This window comes from Podarcis tiliguerta, assembly GCF_965153285.1.
Source record: "Podarcis tiliguerta genome assembly, chromosome: 1".
In the NCBI taxonomy this organism is placed as follows: domain Eukaryota; kingdom Metazoa; phylum Chordata; class Lepidosauria; order Squamata; family Lacertidae; genus Podarcis; species Podarcis tiliguerta.
In genome coordinates, this window is record NC_139534.1 from 104,347,495 (window position 1) to 104,365,759 (window position 18,265).

The following is an 18,265-nucleotide window of genomic DNA, read 5'->3' on the forward strand; positions in this document are numbered from 1 at the left end:
TTATTGGTTTCCTCTCTTTAAAATGGAGCATTTTAGAGCCAGTCATTTGTCTAAACTCTTGCTTGTTCCATTAAGATCTGCCTTTATTGAGATGCATTTCCAGGCAATGTCCTCAGCCGTGCTGGATGGGCGCAATAACAAGATTTCATACACAGATAATCTGCATATGTGAACAACTGCAAGAAGACTTTTTTATTATTTGCTACATTGCCCATTATACTCAGAATCTAGGAGACACTTTCTAAATCCTGTTTGTTCAAGAAAGCAGTCTCTCCTTGCTTGGGAGGGTTTTGTGGCTGCTGAGTGACTCAAATGCCTCAGTGACTCATAAAGTGACCCTTTTTGTGCTGGCACCAAGAAAGACTATGAAAAAGGAATAGCAGTCAACTTTTAAGGAATGTTTGGAGGTATAATTTGGAATATGCTGTATAAGGTTGTGGTGGCTCCCCAATTCTCTCATTGCATGCTTCTGTTGCTTTAAGCAGAGAATTCGTTATATTTTTTAATTGATTGTCTTTGTATGGTTTTGTCATGGTCTTCGACCAGCACAATAAACTTATTTAACTTGAGCAAAGGAGCATGTTACTGAGCAACAGGAAAACCCTAACAAATTACTAAAATTAATGGCCGTAAGTTGACCATATCCTATTGATTTCAATGAGTCTACTCCGAGTATAGCTTAATCAGTCATCAGAGGGTACACTAGTAGGTGCTGAAATGTTATTAAGTTGCCACCTCATGCTTTCCACAAAGTCTTCCACAACTTATTACCTCAGCTTTTCAAGGAACTGTTGACCATCCAAGTCAAAGGCTACAAGGAATTGCTTCTTCGCAAATGTACACAATTAAAGTGCTGGCAATTCCATGCAGATATCGTTGGTCTAATGGGTGTGTGAGCAGCTTCCAAACAAAGAACTAAATCATGGTCATCTCCTGATAACCAGCCCATTTTGTTTCAACTTAAAATTCCCTTTTCAGTTTCTGTCCCATCCCATCCACTTTCCCTATTGGCCAGCAGCCCTCCTTGTTTAAAGCCATCTAAACCATAAGTCAGTGATTCACTTCCTTCTCTTATGTAATTTTCCACTGAATCACTAGAGAAGAATGGACACCACACAGACAACCAAGCCTACAGGGACAAAAATAAGTAGCCAGGCTTGGAAAGTCCCAAACTAGCCACAACCTAGAAGCTTTCCCTCTTCAATCTATTAAGTGGTCATGAAATGTCTAGGCAGAATGTGGATGGGTCATTCTTTGTGTCAAAGTGCAGGTGCTTTCAATAGCAGCACTGGGGTTTCTCAAATCGCACAGCTCACAAACAATGTGAAATACAAGGTAGCTCTTAAGATTTAATTTGGAATGTGGGACAATGTAGAAAACGGCTTATCTCTCCACATTGTACAAGGCAACCAAAGAGAACTTGTCTCACTTTGCTACAATCAGAGAGGGCAAGCCAGTAACCACAACACACAAGACTACAAGGCTTCCCAACAGAAAAGGCCTCTTAACACATCAACTCCTCTGCTACACAAACCCAATGTTCCCCCTTCCCTTCTCACTTGCAATAATACTAGCTGGGAACTGTTTCTAGTGCACCAGACACTTCTCTCATCACTCTCCCTCTCAGACAGGAGTGGGATAGCCAAAAATACCTACTTTCCTTGGTAGCTGACCTCTTTTATAAATAATATTTGTTTGACTTTGGAAAGGCATCCAATTTCATGTTGTAACGATGATATCCAGTGCTATAAGTTAATAAATACTTCCATTCAACCATCAAAAGTAATATAGAAATCAACGGCAATGTCCTGAAATTATTCAGACCTTTTCTCTAGAATTGTCAACTGTGCCGGCCTGAGTATCATACAAATCCCTTTAAAAACTTCCATAGCAGCAAAAAAGAAAAAACACAGCTCTTCCGCCTCCCATCCACTCTTTCATGGGCGTTCCAGCCCATCCTCCTCCTCTGCCTGCCATAGAGCAAAACTAACATTCTACTTACTAGAGTCTCTTAAAGCGTTTAACTCCAAAAAGAATTTATTAGGTGAAATGGATGAAGCAACATAATTCGAAGCAGCAGTACTCCATAACTAATTCCCAGCTTTGTTCCTTAAACATATGGATGGGTTTGTCTCTCAGAGTTTTTATATTCCTTCTCAAATTAAACAAAGGGAAGATAGAAGGGGAAAGTGCTTCAAAGAAAACACCACTGCCTGCCCGCAAAGTATCTGCCATCAGATTATTGTCTTTCTTGTAGATTTGTTTCTCTAAGGCTTTGCTGTGGTTACTGCTATGACTATATGGAGCAGAAAGTAGTTAATACTGGAAGATCCCAAATTAAGCATTCTGCACACAGCACTCTGTTGTGACTGAGCATGTGATAGCATCCAACTTCATTCACATACAGCAGGGATGTCGTCCTCTGAATGTTTTTGGACTCTAATCCCTTCCAGGTAGCATGGCCAATGGTCACAGGTGATGGGATTTGTAGTCCAACCACATCTGGAAGGCCACAAGTTCCCCAACTCATGCAGGCTTGGACATCAAGATCCATGCATTCACAATCAACTAGATCCACCTCAGAATGGGAAAATGTGGGGGGAAACCACCACTTTGCAGAAAATTCAACAAGAGAAAATGCAACCTCATATCGTAGCAGTATTCTAGAACCATTCTTCACATTACACAGAATAAAATAGCAGAATTCTAATCTCAGCTGCGCCACTGAACACTGTGGGAGACCATATTACCACATTAACATTTTCTAGTCTTCACTGATGTAGTAAACTAGCACACCAGGGAGAGGGTTATACTAAACTTTTCATATGATCATCTACAACTTGCAGGGAAACAAAAACAGATCTGCAGTGCTAGAATTCTGGATCGTACCACTTCAATCTACCATCTCATCCTGCATAATGAAGAAAATGGCTCTGGCTCAAAATGTCAGTGGACACTGTGAAATATAGATGATGGCACTTTCATGGAAGCTGGATTTTCATCCATGGAATTTGCTTCTACAAAAATAGAAATGAGCACAGAATTAAAAGCAGATATCATCTGCATGATTTAGCTTTCTGCCAGTAATTCCCTCCGTGCTTAATACATTCAGCACACTTAATATACAAACATCTAAGCAAAGAAATGTCTAATAAAACTAATTTAGGTTTTGTTGTAGGCTTTAAAAAAGGGATAAGAGATAGGGATGGTTTCCTGTATTTTTATCTACTTGGGAGGTGCCAAATAACTTAGCGTTTAGCAACTAGCTATACAAATTTCATCAGTATCTAGAGCTCTTTCAAATGTTATCCACAGGGAGGCTTGGGTCCCCAGCAACAGCACCACACAAAACTCTCACATAGCCAAGAGCCACCAGTTGCCCTGCATTTTGCTGAGATCCTTAGTCTTTGCACAGATTAGCAGTTTAAAAATCATCAAGGTTGCTTTTCCCCATTGTGTTTCAAGTCCATTTCCACATTGCTGTACACCGCAATAAGGGAGCGAAAAATGTCATCACCTGGTGTGCTTTATGTGTTTGGTTTCCCCACACCAACAACCCTCCTGAACGCTTCTTCACGAAGCTGTCATCTGCACATGTGCAATGGCTGTCTCAAATGTACACACCTCAGCTTAACTCTGTAGTGAATGTGGCTTACGTTTTCAGATTGGATGGAAGCTGGTTTGAGGGAAAACCCATCAAACAACAGTATTTCTCAAGAAGATGGATATGAACTGTGGCTCAGCTTCAAACATCAGCAGTGGGAGCACATTGAAGCCAGAGTAAACGGTAATCATACCATGCCTATATGATTTTTGTTGTTATGCTAACTGGATGGCTGTGGAACTAATGGACCAAAGTGTTGACCCCTCAGATGGCAGGCAGGCAGCTGCCAAAGTATGTAAGGAACACCTGTAAGTACGGATTAAAGAGAAATGCAGTTCAGTACAGACTAAAAGTCAAATCTATCAAACCTGCGCTTTCCCAAACAATATGTAAACCATATCTGAAATTTGTGATGAAGTTCTCCAGTCAATGTTTGGTTGCCCTTCTCTTCCAGCTGTTTGAAAGAGTCAGATTTTCTTTAGTTGTAAAAAAAGATGGACGAGATACTGGGAAAATATTGGAATATCACGAATGGATGATGATGTCAGTTGGACGCTCACACCCCACATGTGTGTGAATGAGGCAGTATGGAAGCAGTGTTCTGAGCCAGTACCTGAACAACTGGAGTATATTCAGTGAAATATATTAATTTGTCCTTGGCCTGTAGGCTCTGGATACAGAAAATATGTTTTTAACATGCATGCATAATGCAGCCAAAGATGGTGCAAAACCATATATACTGTCTACAGATTACATGCTGATCTTTCCAGAGAATTCACCCAATAAAGAGGCTGGCAAATGATATCTCAAGTCAGTGCTGGCTACTTGTATGCCTAAGAAGCTTAGATTGGCAAAGTATTTTCAGCTAGGCTACAGATGTTGAGATTTTGAATAGCACAACACCAGGGGCTCAGCTACATTAGTAAAGAAAAACCGGTTTATATGCGTTTTAACACTGTGACACCATATGGTGCTATGGAGTCCCACCTCTCACCAACGTGATTTCCCATAATAAAGTTTACAGCGTGTTTTCCTGAAATGCTGTTTGGATATGTCTAGATCCAGCCCAGGTCCTTGTAGCTGCATTTTCAACATAGCAGCAAACTACAGTTTGATTTCATTCAGGTCCAACTTTCATACAGCAGGCCCAAAGCTTATGTGGGGGTTACGTTCTGGTGGTCTGTGCACAAAGGCGAAATCGTGTAAAGTCAGGAAGGCACCCCACCCCCCAGAACCGCCCCACACCTATGTGAGAATCCCTACCTGTCCAAAGCTGCACATCAAACAAGGAAAACCTTGGGAGTCTCCATAGGGCCTTCCAGAGCCCTCATACAACCTTCCTACAAGCTGGTAAACAAGGTAGAGGGCTTAAAAAGCTCTTTCTGTGCTAGGCTTTCCTGCAACTGAAATAGATTTTAAGCCCTCTGCATTGCTTACCATGTTCTGGGAACATGTCATGTGAGGGCACTGGGACACTCCCACAACCTTCCCAGAGCCCCATAAGCAAGGCAGAGAGCTTTAAAACTATTCCCATGGCAGAAAAGAGTTATGTGATCACCAAACACATATCTTTACGTGCCAGGCGAAAACACTCCTCTCAGGCTTTTGACTAATTAAACAATATCTGGCCTTTTAAACGGGGGTGGGGGGTATTGTTTGTTACGATGATATGTATTTTCATGTTTTTATATTGCAAACCACACTGTGATCCTCAGATGAAGGATGGTAGGGAAATACTACTACTACTACTACTACTACTACTACTAATAATAATAATACAAAACCCAGCACAAAGTCCTCTACCTTGCTTTGTGGGCTCTGGAGAGTCTTGTGAAATCTCACATGGCCCCTTCTTATTGTTTCCCCCACTCTCTTACCCTTTATTTATTTATTTATCAACAAAGTACACAAGTTGCGATCATGTAAGTACATAGGTTTTGGGCCTACTGCAATGTGCCAAAACTGAAACGCAACTATTTTTATTCATTCATACATACGTATATACCTACTCAGAAAAGTAACACACTTTCCTCTTTTAACAATAGAAAGAGCACAAGGGAGGTTTCCCTGCATAACAAAATAACAAAACAAAACAGAAAACAGATTTTGATCCTTGGCATAACCGGGAAGGAACTTCTTTGCATGTGAAAGACAAGAACACTGGAAATTCTCCAGAGAATCTGAAACATTCTATGGAGTTAGAGCAACTGCAAGCATGCTAATTTAAAATGACAATCACCAGGGGAGAATTTCTTAAAGTGGGGGTGGCCTTTGGATATGTTCTACTCTAATTAGGTTTCCCCTTATTTCCTCTAATGTGCTATTGACCCCTTTCCTGCTTTGTGAACCCATTAGGGCTGTTCTGCTAAGTTACATTGTGTTCTCTCCACAAACCTTTGGCATTGCAAGAATACAGGGAATAAGCCTCCTGGTGCTTCTGCCCAACCACGTCCTCCCAGTTGCTCATTAGCAAAGGGATTAGAGACAATGTCTGAGCCAGTATCTCATCTCTGTCCTTGTTCACTTTATAGGCCATTTTTACAGGGGAGTACGAAAAGCATTTTTGAGCCCCTTGCTGTATTCACATAGCATGGTCACTCCGGCGAATGCATAAGATTTTAAAACCAGGAACCAAATTCTTTTTTTATATATAATTAATTTTTATTCAGTTTCCAATATACATTCCATCCATATTTAACATTCGCCTTTTACATATACATCTTTTGGACTTCCCTCAGCCTATCTGACAGTTCTCCATATTATCACTACTACTCACATTTCTTAAATTTATATTGCACTTTACCAATCTTAATCTTATCATATCTTTCAAGCAACATTTCAATCTATCTTTTTCACAAAGCTTCTTGAAAGCCAACAAGCGTTAGTTGTTCCTCACATACCAGGAACCAAATTCAGCAGGCAATCCTCTGAAGAAGAAGAGTTTGGATTTGATATCCCGCTTTATCACTACCCTAAGGAGTCTCAAAGCAGCTAACAATCTCCTTTCCCTTCCTTCCCCACAACAAACACTCTGTGAGGTGAGTGAGGCTGAGAGACTTCAGAGAAGTGTGACAAGCCCAAGGTCACCCAGCAGCTGCATGTGGAGGAGCAGAGACACAAACAAGGTTCACCAGATTACTAGTCTACCGCTCTTAACCACCACACTGGCTCTCTGGTGCCCTTTTTAACTTTGAAGGAGGAGGTGATGTAGTGTTGATCTCTTTCTCAGGGCTTAAAGGCCATGGCTGGGTCAGGAACATTTGGGGGGAAAGCAGACCTGGTCCCACTCCATGCTCTGCCCATGGCAGTGGCCTCAGTGACAGATGGAGAAGGATGGAAGAAGACTCTCTCCACTCTCATCACTTCAGCCTCCATCTTCAGTGCTTAGTAGCAGGGTGGGGCAAGGTCAGGATTCCTTCTTCGTTTAGGAAATTACTTCCATTCTTCATCTCTTCTTTCCCTGCCCTTTGCTTCCAATAACATAAGGTTGATAATGTAGACATGCACAACAGCAAAATCTATTTCATTTAAAATATATGAGTATGGTTTATTATGGATAGCATTTTCTTTTATATATTGTGTAATGGAACGGTAGCTGGGCAACCAGTTTAACCAGCGCTGTTGACTCTTACCTAAGAAGACTCTTATCATACCATTCACAACAGTCTTCCTTCAGAGGTTGTTGGACTACATCTCCCATAATCCCTGAACAGTGCCCATGTCGGCTAGGGATTATGGGGAATGAAGTCCTAAAACATCAGCATTGGGGAAAGCAAAACAGAATGATTGACAGCAGTCATTCTATTAGGAATAAATGTCACATATTACATTGAAAAAAATCACTGTGTAAGATAACATTTGGCTGCAAACAAAGCTGTGGCCTTGAATTTGGTTGCCCCAGAAATCATATGGCTGCTCCAAAATAAGCATTTTCAAGGCTGAAACATGGATGTGATATACACTCTCCCATACCATATATAAGCTGTATCTGCATCCTACTAGGCACACATTTCCTAACGTTTGTGTTTAAGGAAAGGTATAAAATATCAGTTTGTCTTACTGACACAAAATCTGTTCCTTCTCCCCCAGGAGATGATTTGTGAAGCGCATACAAATCCCTCTCCCCAGTTAGTAAACTGTTCAAAAAGAATTATGTTTAAGAATAGTATCCAGAACAACTCTTTCAAAATACAGTACTGATGCTGCGCGCACTGTGATTTAGAAATAGTATTTTCATGCAGGAACAAAAGACATTAACACTTTTCTTGGAGAGTTCTCGTATTTTAAGTTTCCAGAAGTGCTTGCCAAAGGTATTTGAAACTCTGTCAAAAGATGGGCTGAAAGTTAGGAGTTTCTCATTGTTCTAAGTAGAACTGCTATTTATATAATTTAACTTTGACTGGCATTAGGATTTTTTTTGCTTATTTTAGAAAAAGGAAAGGAAAAAGGAAAAACAACAATAGAGAGTATCATATGATATCCACACTCTGATGGTTGTGAGGACCAAAGAACTTCTTGGCTGCTGTATCAAAATTGTGTTTTGCTGAAATAAGAGACTAGAAAGTGGAGAAGGAACACTATTCTATATCAGAAAAAGACATGCATGGGCATAATCATGTTGACTGACCAGTTGCTTCTGGGGAAAACATTAGTGTGCGCCAATGCAAATTTGGTTTCCATTCATATTGGTATTCCCAGTAAGCTCCAAAACCAATGAAATCTCTTTTGATTGTCAAGAGTATTAGTTATTTGGTGTGAAAACTTCATGAACATATGAAGGCCTCGTTTTAGTGTTGTTGTTGTTTAAAACCTAAAGTTTAAGATAATGTAATAATGATAAACAACTACAAACATTGTCACTCTCCATGTACTGGGCACCAGGATACATTTACAGTAGATAGGCAATGCAAATGTTCAAAGCATCAGCAAATCATGTATATATTGGGTTATTAAAACTAGCTAGCAAAGGCTTTTAAAAGCAAGGCACTGTGTGAAAATGAAGTTAATCTATCAGCTGCAGCATATGGTTGGGTCCTAACTTTCTCAAAAATGCCCAACAGAAAGTTGGCTGCCATCTCTCCTTGGCATTTGCAAGGGTTTCTATTCTCCAGCTGGTGCCAGTTATCAACAGAAGCACAGTTAAGGATTCATCACATCAGAAGGAATGATCAGAACAGACAAACCTAGTAGCACCAGTGCAAGATTTTGGGAGTGCCAATTACATGGACTGATGGGTGAAGTTTCTCTCTTAAACGTGTGAGATGCTTAAGCTAACAGCTGAAGTTTTCCAACAAAGCAGAGAGACAGCAAATGGGCACTCGCTGCTTCTTAGATGCCAGGATGTTTTGTTGAAAACCTCTCTGGAACAGATGGAGAAGATCTTTCCAGAGGCCAAAATAGGACCAATAACTCAGCATAAAGATGAAAGCAAAAGCTTCTGGAACATCTTAAAGAGATACACTTGGGAAGCCTTGTCATTTGTTGATATATCACATTTGAAGGAAGAAAAAGTACTTTTTTTGGCGGAGACCTACAGTGAAGGCCACCAATGTAGCACCTTGTTTAAGGTCTCACCTCAATCCTGGCCAGTTAAGGCAGTAAGTGGTTAGGAAAGCAAGCCTAAACTTACTTCACTCTCCCTTGGGAACAGAGGGTATTTCAAAGTTTGGATAGCTTGAGAGGCAGCCTAAGACTATACTGTGTCTCTTTGAAATGTTCTCCAAAACCACAGAAGCCAAATTCATTTCCACCATTATTTAACAGGATAGATGACTGTGGTAAAGACCACCCCTGTGTGTGTGTGTGTGTGTTAAGCAAGAACCAAAGCAAAATAAAGCTGTAAACCCTGAATGAGTCCCCTGATACTAGTAAGCAATTAAAACAATTTAAAAATAGTCCACACATTCATGAAAGGTACTTTCCTGCTTCCAGGGTTCTTTTTTGGGGGGGGTGCTTTAAATGTATGGTGTGTACAAAGCCTCAGTGTATAGGAGAGCATGGGCACAATCAACATGATCAGCAGCACCCAAAACCTGACAAGGCCAACACCCTCGCAGGAGGCCCACTGCCAACACTTGGAGCCTCCTGCAGTGGCGTAGCGTGGGTTGTCAGCACCTGGGGCAAGGCAAGTAATTTGCGCCCCCCGCTGCACTGTCCCTCCCCCAGATAGTCCCTCGTTCTCTCTCCGCACCGCACCGCATGCCTGGCACCTCCCCCCCTCCACAGTGGGCGGCGACCCGGCGGCTCGGATCGGATTCGCACAGCCAGCACTGCAGTGAGAGAGAGTGAGCGAGCCAGGTAGGGGCAGAGAGCTGCGAGTGCGAGTGCGCCCCCCCAGATGTTGCGCCCGGTGCAGCCGGCCCCCCTGCACCCCCACGCTAAGCCACTGGCCTCCTGACCAGTTCATTCTTCTTGCTCTTGCTGCCTGTTCACCTGCCCTTTCCAAGCAAGTAAGCAGAACTGAGAGAAGCAAGGCTAAAATACAGTTACCTCCACATACGGTATCCTCTCTCTCTCTCTCTCTCTCTCTCTCTCTGTCTGTAGGACGTGGCGCCAACTAGGTTTTTGGCGTTCAAAAGCCGAAACATACAACTAGGAGGCATTCGACAACCAAGGTTCCACTGTAGCTCCAGTTAGAACCATAAGGTGGGGTACTGGTTATGGTGTTAAACGAGAACTGAAGAGATGCAGGTTCAAATTGCCAGTCATCTATGAAGCTCACTGGACAACTTTGGGCCACTCACTATTTCAAACCTACCTCACAGGGCTGTTGTAATGATAAATGGGGCAGAGGGGAGAACCACATATGCCAGCCTAAGCTTCTTGGATGGGCAAGAAATTTTTAAAATTGCGTCTCCATAATCTGCATTACAATAGGCAGCAAACAGTGTATTTTTACATCCGTGCTGAAGTTCCTAAAATAAATTCAGGGCTTCTACAGACTGGGGAAACACCAGCTATTTCAAATGTATAGCTTCTTTAAAAAGGGGGTGGTGGTATTTTTACTAATATAAAACCATAAATACAAACAAAAAAGAAAACATAATCAATGTTACGAAATGTAGCAGCAGTACATAGTTTCTATTTTCTACATAAATAGAGAGCAGATAATGCAGAAAAAATAAAAGCAGCAAAGCACATTTTTTGCATTTGGGTGGAAGAAGAAGTATAGTTGAATACCAGCCTAAATTAAAACCAGTGACTTGATAAAATAGTCAAATTTCACTTTATATTTCAAATTGTAAGCAGAACCACAACGAACAATATCAACAACAAAACAACTTTTCTAAATATCTGGGCATGTGTATTTTAATGAAATCAGCTACCTACCCACCCCCAAAAAATCACCCATGAAACATTTTAAAATGAAAAGTATAATGCTGTGAGGAATTGATTGCAGCTTTAAGTCGTAAATTGGCCAAAAATATTATTTCACTTTTTTATGAAAGCTGCATTGAGGAAAAAATAAATTAATAGAAGTGTCAAATGCTAACATTAAGGTGACAGGGGGTGTGCATGGGTAATAGGATATTTTGAGCCTTTCATATTGAAATTTAAAAATAAAAATCCCCTTGTTAGTGGAGTTGTATTTCCTTGGGACAGAGCCAGCAAGTCTTAAGCAGTGAAGAGCAGCTGGGGCAGTCCCAAATCCCAAGGCTCACTACTAATCACTGTGTCTGGCTGCCTGCACAGAGTATTCAATATCTGAATGTATGTTCTTTCTCTCCATCTAGCTGCCTAAGAATTAATGTCAGTCATATTAAGATATCTGAGTGCCTTTATGCCCTGACATCCCAGATTTGTTAGGCAAATTCATCACATGGAGAAAGAGCTGGTGTGAAAATGGGATCTCATTTGTTGAAGGGTGGGATGTGTATACTGAATATATGTGTGTATGTGTATGTGTATATGTATATGTATATGTACCGTATTTTGTGCCCCATAGGACACACCGGCCCATAGGACGTACCTAGATTTTGGGGGGGGGGAATAAAGGGGGGGAAATTATTTTCCACCCAGGTGCGGGGCTGGAAGAACCAGGTCAGGGAACAGCGGGAAGGCGCGCTCCGCCTCCCCGCTGTCCCCCGAGCTTGTGGGGCTGGCGATGGGGAGAAGTACGCTGAGCCCGGGACTGCAGGCAGCTCTGCGCAGCCATCGGAAGCCGGGTGGGACTTCGCACCCCGCTCCCGATGGCCGTGCAGAGCTGCGCTGAGCCCGGGACTGCAGGCAGCTCTGCACAACCCTCGGAGCCGGTCTCCCGAGGGTTGCGCAGAGCTTCCTGAAGCCTGGAGAGCAAAAGCCTGCATTCGCCCCATAGGACGCACACACATTTCCCCTTCATTTTTGGAGGGGAAAATGTGCATCCTATAGGGCGAAAAATACGGTATATATGTGTGTGTGTGTGTATACACACATACATACATATACATATATATATATAAAAGAAATGCCTGGAAGCATTCTTGTTCCACATCAGGAAGGTCACAGTCTGTGATTTCACAAGTTTTACTCAGTGGCTCAGATTCCACCAGTCATTAAAGACTCAGGATGCAATCCTGCACATAGGCTATTTAAATGCCACTGACTTCTATGTAATGGGATTTAAGCAATCGGACTGGAAAGAATGGCAGCCATTAATTGTGGAGGGAAAACCATCTAAAGCTGCCAAAGGTTTTGGGCACTGAGGAGGAGTCACTCAACATATTTGTACACTTTTCTCCACAAAGAGCCACAAACCTGTTTCTGCTTCTTTTTTCAGAATAGCAGCCAACAACAACAACAATATCTGTATTGTCACTAGCTTCTTCCTTAAGCTGCTGGATTTATGTGTTCCACTATGCCAGGGGTCAGCAACCTAAGGCCCATGGGCCAGAAGCAGCCCATAGAGGTCGTTTGACTGGTCCATGAACCACCTCCGAACTGAGTTGCCGGCTCACGCGCTGCGCTAAACCGGCGCTGCACGGTGCTGGGACTCACTTCCGTGGTGCTGAAAATTGTGTGCATGACCACGATCTGGACCATGGAGATCTCTGCAGGACCGCTCCAGCCCAGGCAAGATAAACCTTGCTAACCCCTACACTATGCAATCATGGGCCATGCAGCAGAACTGCAGGATTGCAAGGCCCATGGCCTAGCAGAGTACAGCAAAAGCCATTCATGAATATGACAGTGATATATAATAAGGTCTCCTGCCAACCTAGCAGTTCAAAAGCACGTCAAAGTGCAAGTAGATATCAACTAGGAACCGCTCTAGCGGGAAGGTACTCGGTGTTTCCGTGCGCTGCTCTGGTTCACCAGAAGCGGCTTAGACATGCTGGCCACATGACCCGGAAGCTGTCTGCGGACAAAAGCCGGCTCCCTCGGCCCACAGAGCGAGATGAGCGCCGCAACCCCAGAGTCAGTCACGACTGGACCTAATGGTCAGGGGTACCTTTACCTTTATATAATAAGGTGCCCGATTATATGACTCTAGATACTTAAAAGATTCAGGGCACAGGTCCACAAACTGTATGCATAAATGCTAATTTACAGTGGTACCTCGGGTTAAGTACTTAATTCGTTCCAGAGGTCCGTTCTTAACCTGAAACTGTTCTTAACCTGAAGCATCATTTTAGCTAATGGGACCTTCTGCTGCTGCCGCACCGCCGGAGCCCAATTTCTGTTCTCATTCTGAAGCAAAGTTCTTAACCTGAAGCACTATTTCTGGGTTAGCGGAGTGTATAACCTGAAGCGTATGTAACCTGAAGTGTATGTAACCCAAGGTACCACTGTATATATACATGTGCAAATTTAGTTATCTGAACAAATTACAGTGGTTGGTGATTGTGGTCTCACCAGTAATGTAATGGGCATGTCCAGCAGTGTTTTAAGAAAAATAAATAAAGGAGAAAGGGCCAGTGATCTGGGGCCTAGCACAAAAGACCCTGGGCTCAGGCTGCCTTTCTCTTCCAAGTGATCCTGGGCAAAGGGGTGAAAGGAAAGATCTGCGTAAATTCAGGAAGAACCCTAGGATATAAATTATTTAAGCCAGGAATGGAAGATGGACAACTGCCATTCCATGCTCTCCAAGGGCTATATAGGCACATTTGCTCACTGGTGGAGGAAGGGAGGTGCGGTCCGCCCTGGGTGTCATCCCTGGGGGGTGGCATCGCTGCCCCGCCCCACCCCACCCCCCTGGGACCCTCGTTCCACCCCTGGGTGCACAGCATGCGTGTGCCTCTGCATTTGCTATGGAGAAACCTCTAAGCACAATATCCCTTTCGAGTCGATGTGCATCTTCACTGCCTCTTCTGCCCTTCCACATCTGCTCTCAAATAGAATAAACCAAGGCCATGAAAACAAACCATGGCCTGTCACCATTATGCTTGTGGGATTCAATTGCATACTGGCAAAGTCAGGTTCCACAATTAAAGTGGATTTTATGTTTTTGTGCAGCAGGCCCGCTCTCCTTCTCACTCCTCCAAATCAAACTTTTAGTGGTAAGGAAAGGGACAGAAATGCGCTGGACAGTATGAGATAACCACTGCTTGGTTTGACGCCTCTTCCCTGCAAACTTTGTGCAAACGAAATCAGGATGTATGTGAAAGAAACAGGTCATCTGAAAGTGACTCATATCTTTGGCCTCTTCCACGCTTCTTACCTTTAATTTACAAGGGGAGCAGTAGCTCTGGTGCATAAAACTTACCCAGTTGGTAGCTTCTGCATGGTAGGTATCTGTCTTCCTCTTAGTGGGCTTTCTCTCTCTGCATTGCCTGTTCTTTTGAGAGGGGAGCGTCCTGGGGGCTGGAGGGCAGCCACAGGGCCAGGAGGATGATACTCTTGTTCTGGAACCACCTCTTCACATCGAGAGCCTCTGAAGCCTGAACGGCAAATACAAAGCTGGGGGCGGCTGCAGGATCCTTTGTTCTGGCATGGAGGGTCACATACAGCTGAGGCGACAAAGAAGAGAATGAACAGATGGAGGCAATCCTAGCTTGCAATAAACTATGTGTTCCCCAGAAGAACCTCTTACCCTGTCTCACTGCACCCATGAAGATAGGTAACAGACTTTCTCTTTCAGGATGAACCTGGCTGGTTCCTGCCTTTTCAATATAAATATAAATATAAAGGTAAAGGTACCCCCTGACCGTTAGGTCCAGTCACGGACGACTCTGGGGTTGCGGCGCTCATCTCGCTTTACTGGCCGAGGGAGCCGGCGTCTGTCCGCAGACAGCTTCTGGGTCATGTGGCCAGCATGACTAAGCTGCTTCTGGCAAACCAGCGCAGTGCACGGAAACGTTGTTTACCTTCCCGCCAGAGCGGTACCTATTTATCTACTTGCACTTTGATGTGCTTTTGAACTGCTAGGTGGGCAGGAGCTGGGACCAACAATGGGAGCTCACTCCGTCGCAGGGATTCGAACCACCGACCTTCTGATCAGCAAGCCCTAGGTTCTGTGGTTTAGACCACAGCGCCACCAGTGTATACATACTAACAAATCAAATGCTGTTTCAATCTCATCCCTTTCCCCAAATTTTCAGGTAGGCTTTCCAACTTTTAATTTTTTCAAATTGCCAAATATAAGTTTGTCATTTAAATATCATTTGTTGCATTATTATTCTTTTGAAGGATAATCACATCAGTAAAATTGTATCAGGGATGACAGAATTATGCAGGTGGGTTTGTAACAGCACCAACTGATGTGATAACATCAACCAATTGGTACCGTGCACAACTGACTAGTGCTGCAAACCCACAAAGCTATTTTTTTTCTAAGTTTAACCCTGTAAAGAAAAATGAACCAAATGTGGTGAGTGACCCCAGATATAAGGTTACCAGATTTATTTCAATGAATCCGGGGACACTTTTCAACTTCAATGGATTTTGTATGGGGACTGATTTGTAAATCCGGGGACTTTTCCTGGGAAACGGGGACGTCTGGTAACCAGAATGGAATGAGTGGCTCAAATAATCTATATGTAGACACAGTCAACAAATGCTTCATAATGCTAGCAAAGCTCTGCTTGACTTTTAGTGACTCTCAAGTAAGAGCTTATATTGCTTCTTGGTTAAATTGTTTCCACAAATGTGGCATCTGAATCGGCAACACTTTGCAGCACCTTAACTGTGTCCACAATCAATTTGTCAGTCTTTAAAGGTGCCACAGGGACGCGGGTGGCGCTGTGGCGAAAAGCCTCAGCGCCTAGGGCTTGCCGATTGAAAGGTCGGCGGTTCAAATCCCCGTGGCGGGGTGCGCTCCCGTCGTTCGGTCCCAGTGCCTGCCAACCTAGCAGTTCGAAAGCACCTCCGGGTGCAAGTAGATAAATAGGGACCGCTTACCAGCAGGAAGGTAAACGGCGTTTCCGTGTGCTGCGCTGGTGCTGGCTCGCCAGAGCAGCTTCGTCACGCTGGCCACGTGACCCGGAAGTGTCTCCGGACAGCGCTGGCCCCCGGTCTCTTGAGTGAGATGGGCGTACAACCCTAGAGTCGGACACGACTGGCCTGTACGGGCAGGAGTACCTTTACCTTTACCTTTAAAGGTGCCACAAGTTGTTAAAACTACTTCCTTATTCAGGAGGCCATGAATATCCCTGCTGACAAGCAAGGGAGTAGCAGTGGATCGCAAGACTTGCAAACTTGCAAAGGCAGAGATTAAGCAATAACCAGGGCCCACCAGATGTGGTTGGAGCCCAATTCCCATCATTCCCAGTAGTCCAACAACATCTGGATGGCAAAAGGTTCCACACCACATCCCTAGGTGGGGATGCTGTGGCTCCTTGCCACACTCTGTGGCTCCTTGCCACCCCCCAAGGCACTGCTGCAGACCAACAAGCTACAAGTCCACCTGACACTCCTCCACCACTGATCCAGGACACCTGCGAGGCTACTTTTGAGCAGAGAACAATTAGCTGGGCTCCCCTCTAAAAAAAAAAAACTGACTTTTGTGCTGTTTCCTGACTGGATTATAAAACAAAATTGGCTCCTGATAGTTTAAGAAGCACAGGGCCCCCAGTGTGTAATAATTAGCGGTGCACTGCTTTTCCTCCTCAGAATTTACTGCTGAAGTTGATGTACTGTAATTAGTAGCATACATAGACCGTGGGTGGATTTGGGTGCAAAGTTAATGAACTGTGGCTTCCAATAATTGCTGAGGAATTTGAGTGTGGTGACTTCCGAATTAGCTGGTGGAAGGAGCAGGAGAACCCCCCTCATTGGATAGGACAGCTTAGAAACCCCACACCTGAAGTATATGGGAAGAAACAAAATATTTGATCATATATACACAGGCAACACCTGTGTTTGTTTGATTTTTACCTATCAGATTTTCCACAGAAAGGGGAAACTGGATTAAATTGGGAGAAATACAAGCTGGCATTTTGATGCCAATTACACTGCGTGGGCACGGAGATTAACTTGCATGCATGAGGATCCCACAATAAACACACATGCAGAAACTGGAAGCTGCAATCAGGTTTCCCTGTCCACAGGTGGCTAAAGAAGGTATGAAAAAGTGTTGAGGGAACAATTAAAACACCACTGCAGACAAGAAAGGGGAGCTTCCAAGCATAATGATTTTATGGAGACACAGTTCCTGGTTTTTCAATTCTTCTTTGGTGATCACTCATAGCCAAATAAGATTGTCTTCTGTTATGTACTGAGTTGAATAGGATTCAGAATGCAGCAGTCTGATTGGTCCTAGAACAATAGGATCCAGGATGCAGCAGTCTGATTGGTCCGCAGGAGCCACCCAATCCAGCTCCAAGTGGAAGTGAATCCACAACCTGATTGGCCTACAGGAGAATCCCGGAATTAGCCAATCACGTGGGGCCCATTGTGTAAATAATGTATATAAAGCAGACATTTTGGCAGAATTGGCATTCCTCACTACTATGAGCTGAATAAAGAGCATGAAATTCACACTCGACTCCGAGTATATTTCATCTTCCATGAATGCGGTCTTAACAGTGTGTCTGTAAGTGGCGCTGGAGGTCAATTCTGGTTTTTCAATACGTAAATAGGGGACAGAAAACCTCCAGCCACCAGCAAACCAGCAGACATCCTGGAAGGACATACTAAAATTGGTGTTTGTGATAGGAGCATCCAGCCATATCCTGAGGTAACTTTTATTATGTGAAGCAGGAACTTTTCTGTTTATTGTTTGTTGGTTTTAATTTCTTTGTTACTAATGTCATTTTCTAGATAGGAATGCATCTCAAAAAAAATCAAAAAAATATTCTTTTTAATAAAATAAATATCTACCTGAAATATACTTTGGTGCATTTAACGCGTGTTAGTGTCATGGAATGAGCTTAGCAGAAGTTAGGGCACATACCATGTATCTTTTTAAGCTAGAGCCCATAGCTTTGACTAACACTCAAATGTTGCTATATGTATATGCATGTTGACTCTCAGGAAACAGGCTAATAGTTCTTGGTCATTGTATTTCAGTTCCCACATTACAAATAATTCATAAAAAGACCAAAGAATTCTACCTCTGGTGTGGTATTCATACACACACACAAACATGAGAACAGAAATGAGACATCCGGCAAGCACTGGAAAACCCTGGCAGTGTGAGAGAGAAAGAAATGTAGAGCAGAACACAGAAATTAAATTAGAACATGGAATGCAGTTTTTGAGGCACATATTCAATTTTGGGGCTAAACTCTTTCGCCTGTCTTA

The 18,265-nt window shown here is 43.3% G+C and overlaps 1 protein-coding gene across 1 annotated transcript in view; it reads right to left on the reverse strand.

Annotated features, from left to right (window-relative positions):
• Positions 1 to 18,265, reverse strand: part of LTBP2 (latent transforming growth factor beta binding protein 2) — a 134,033-nt gene that overhangs the window by 94,441 nt on the left and 21,327 nt on the right. The window contains exon 3 of the mRNA XM_083446998.1: positions 14,289 to 14,532. Within this exon, the coding sequence (XP_083303124.1) occupies positions 14,289 to 14,532 (244 nt within the window). The remainder of the gene's footprint in view (positions 1 to 14,288; positions 14,533 to 18,265) is intronic.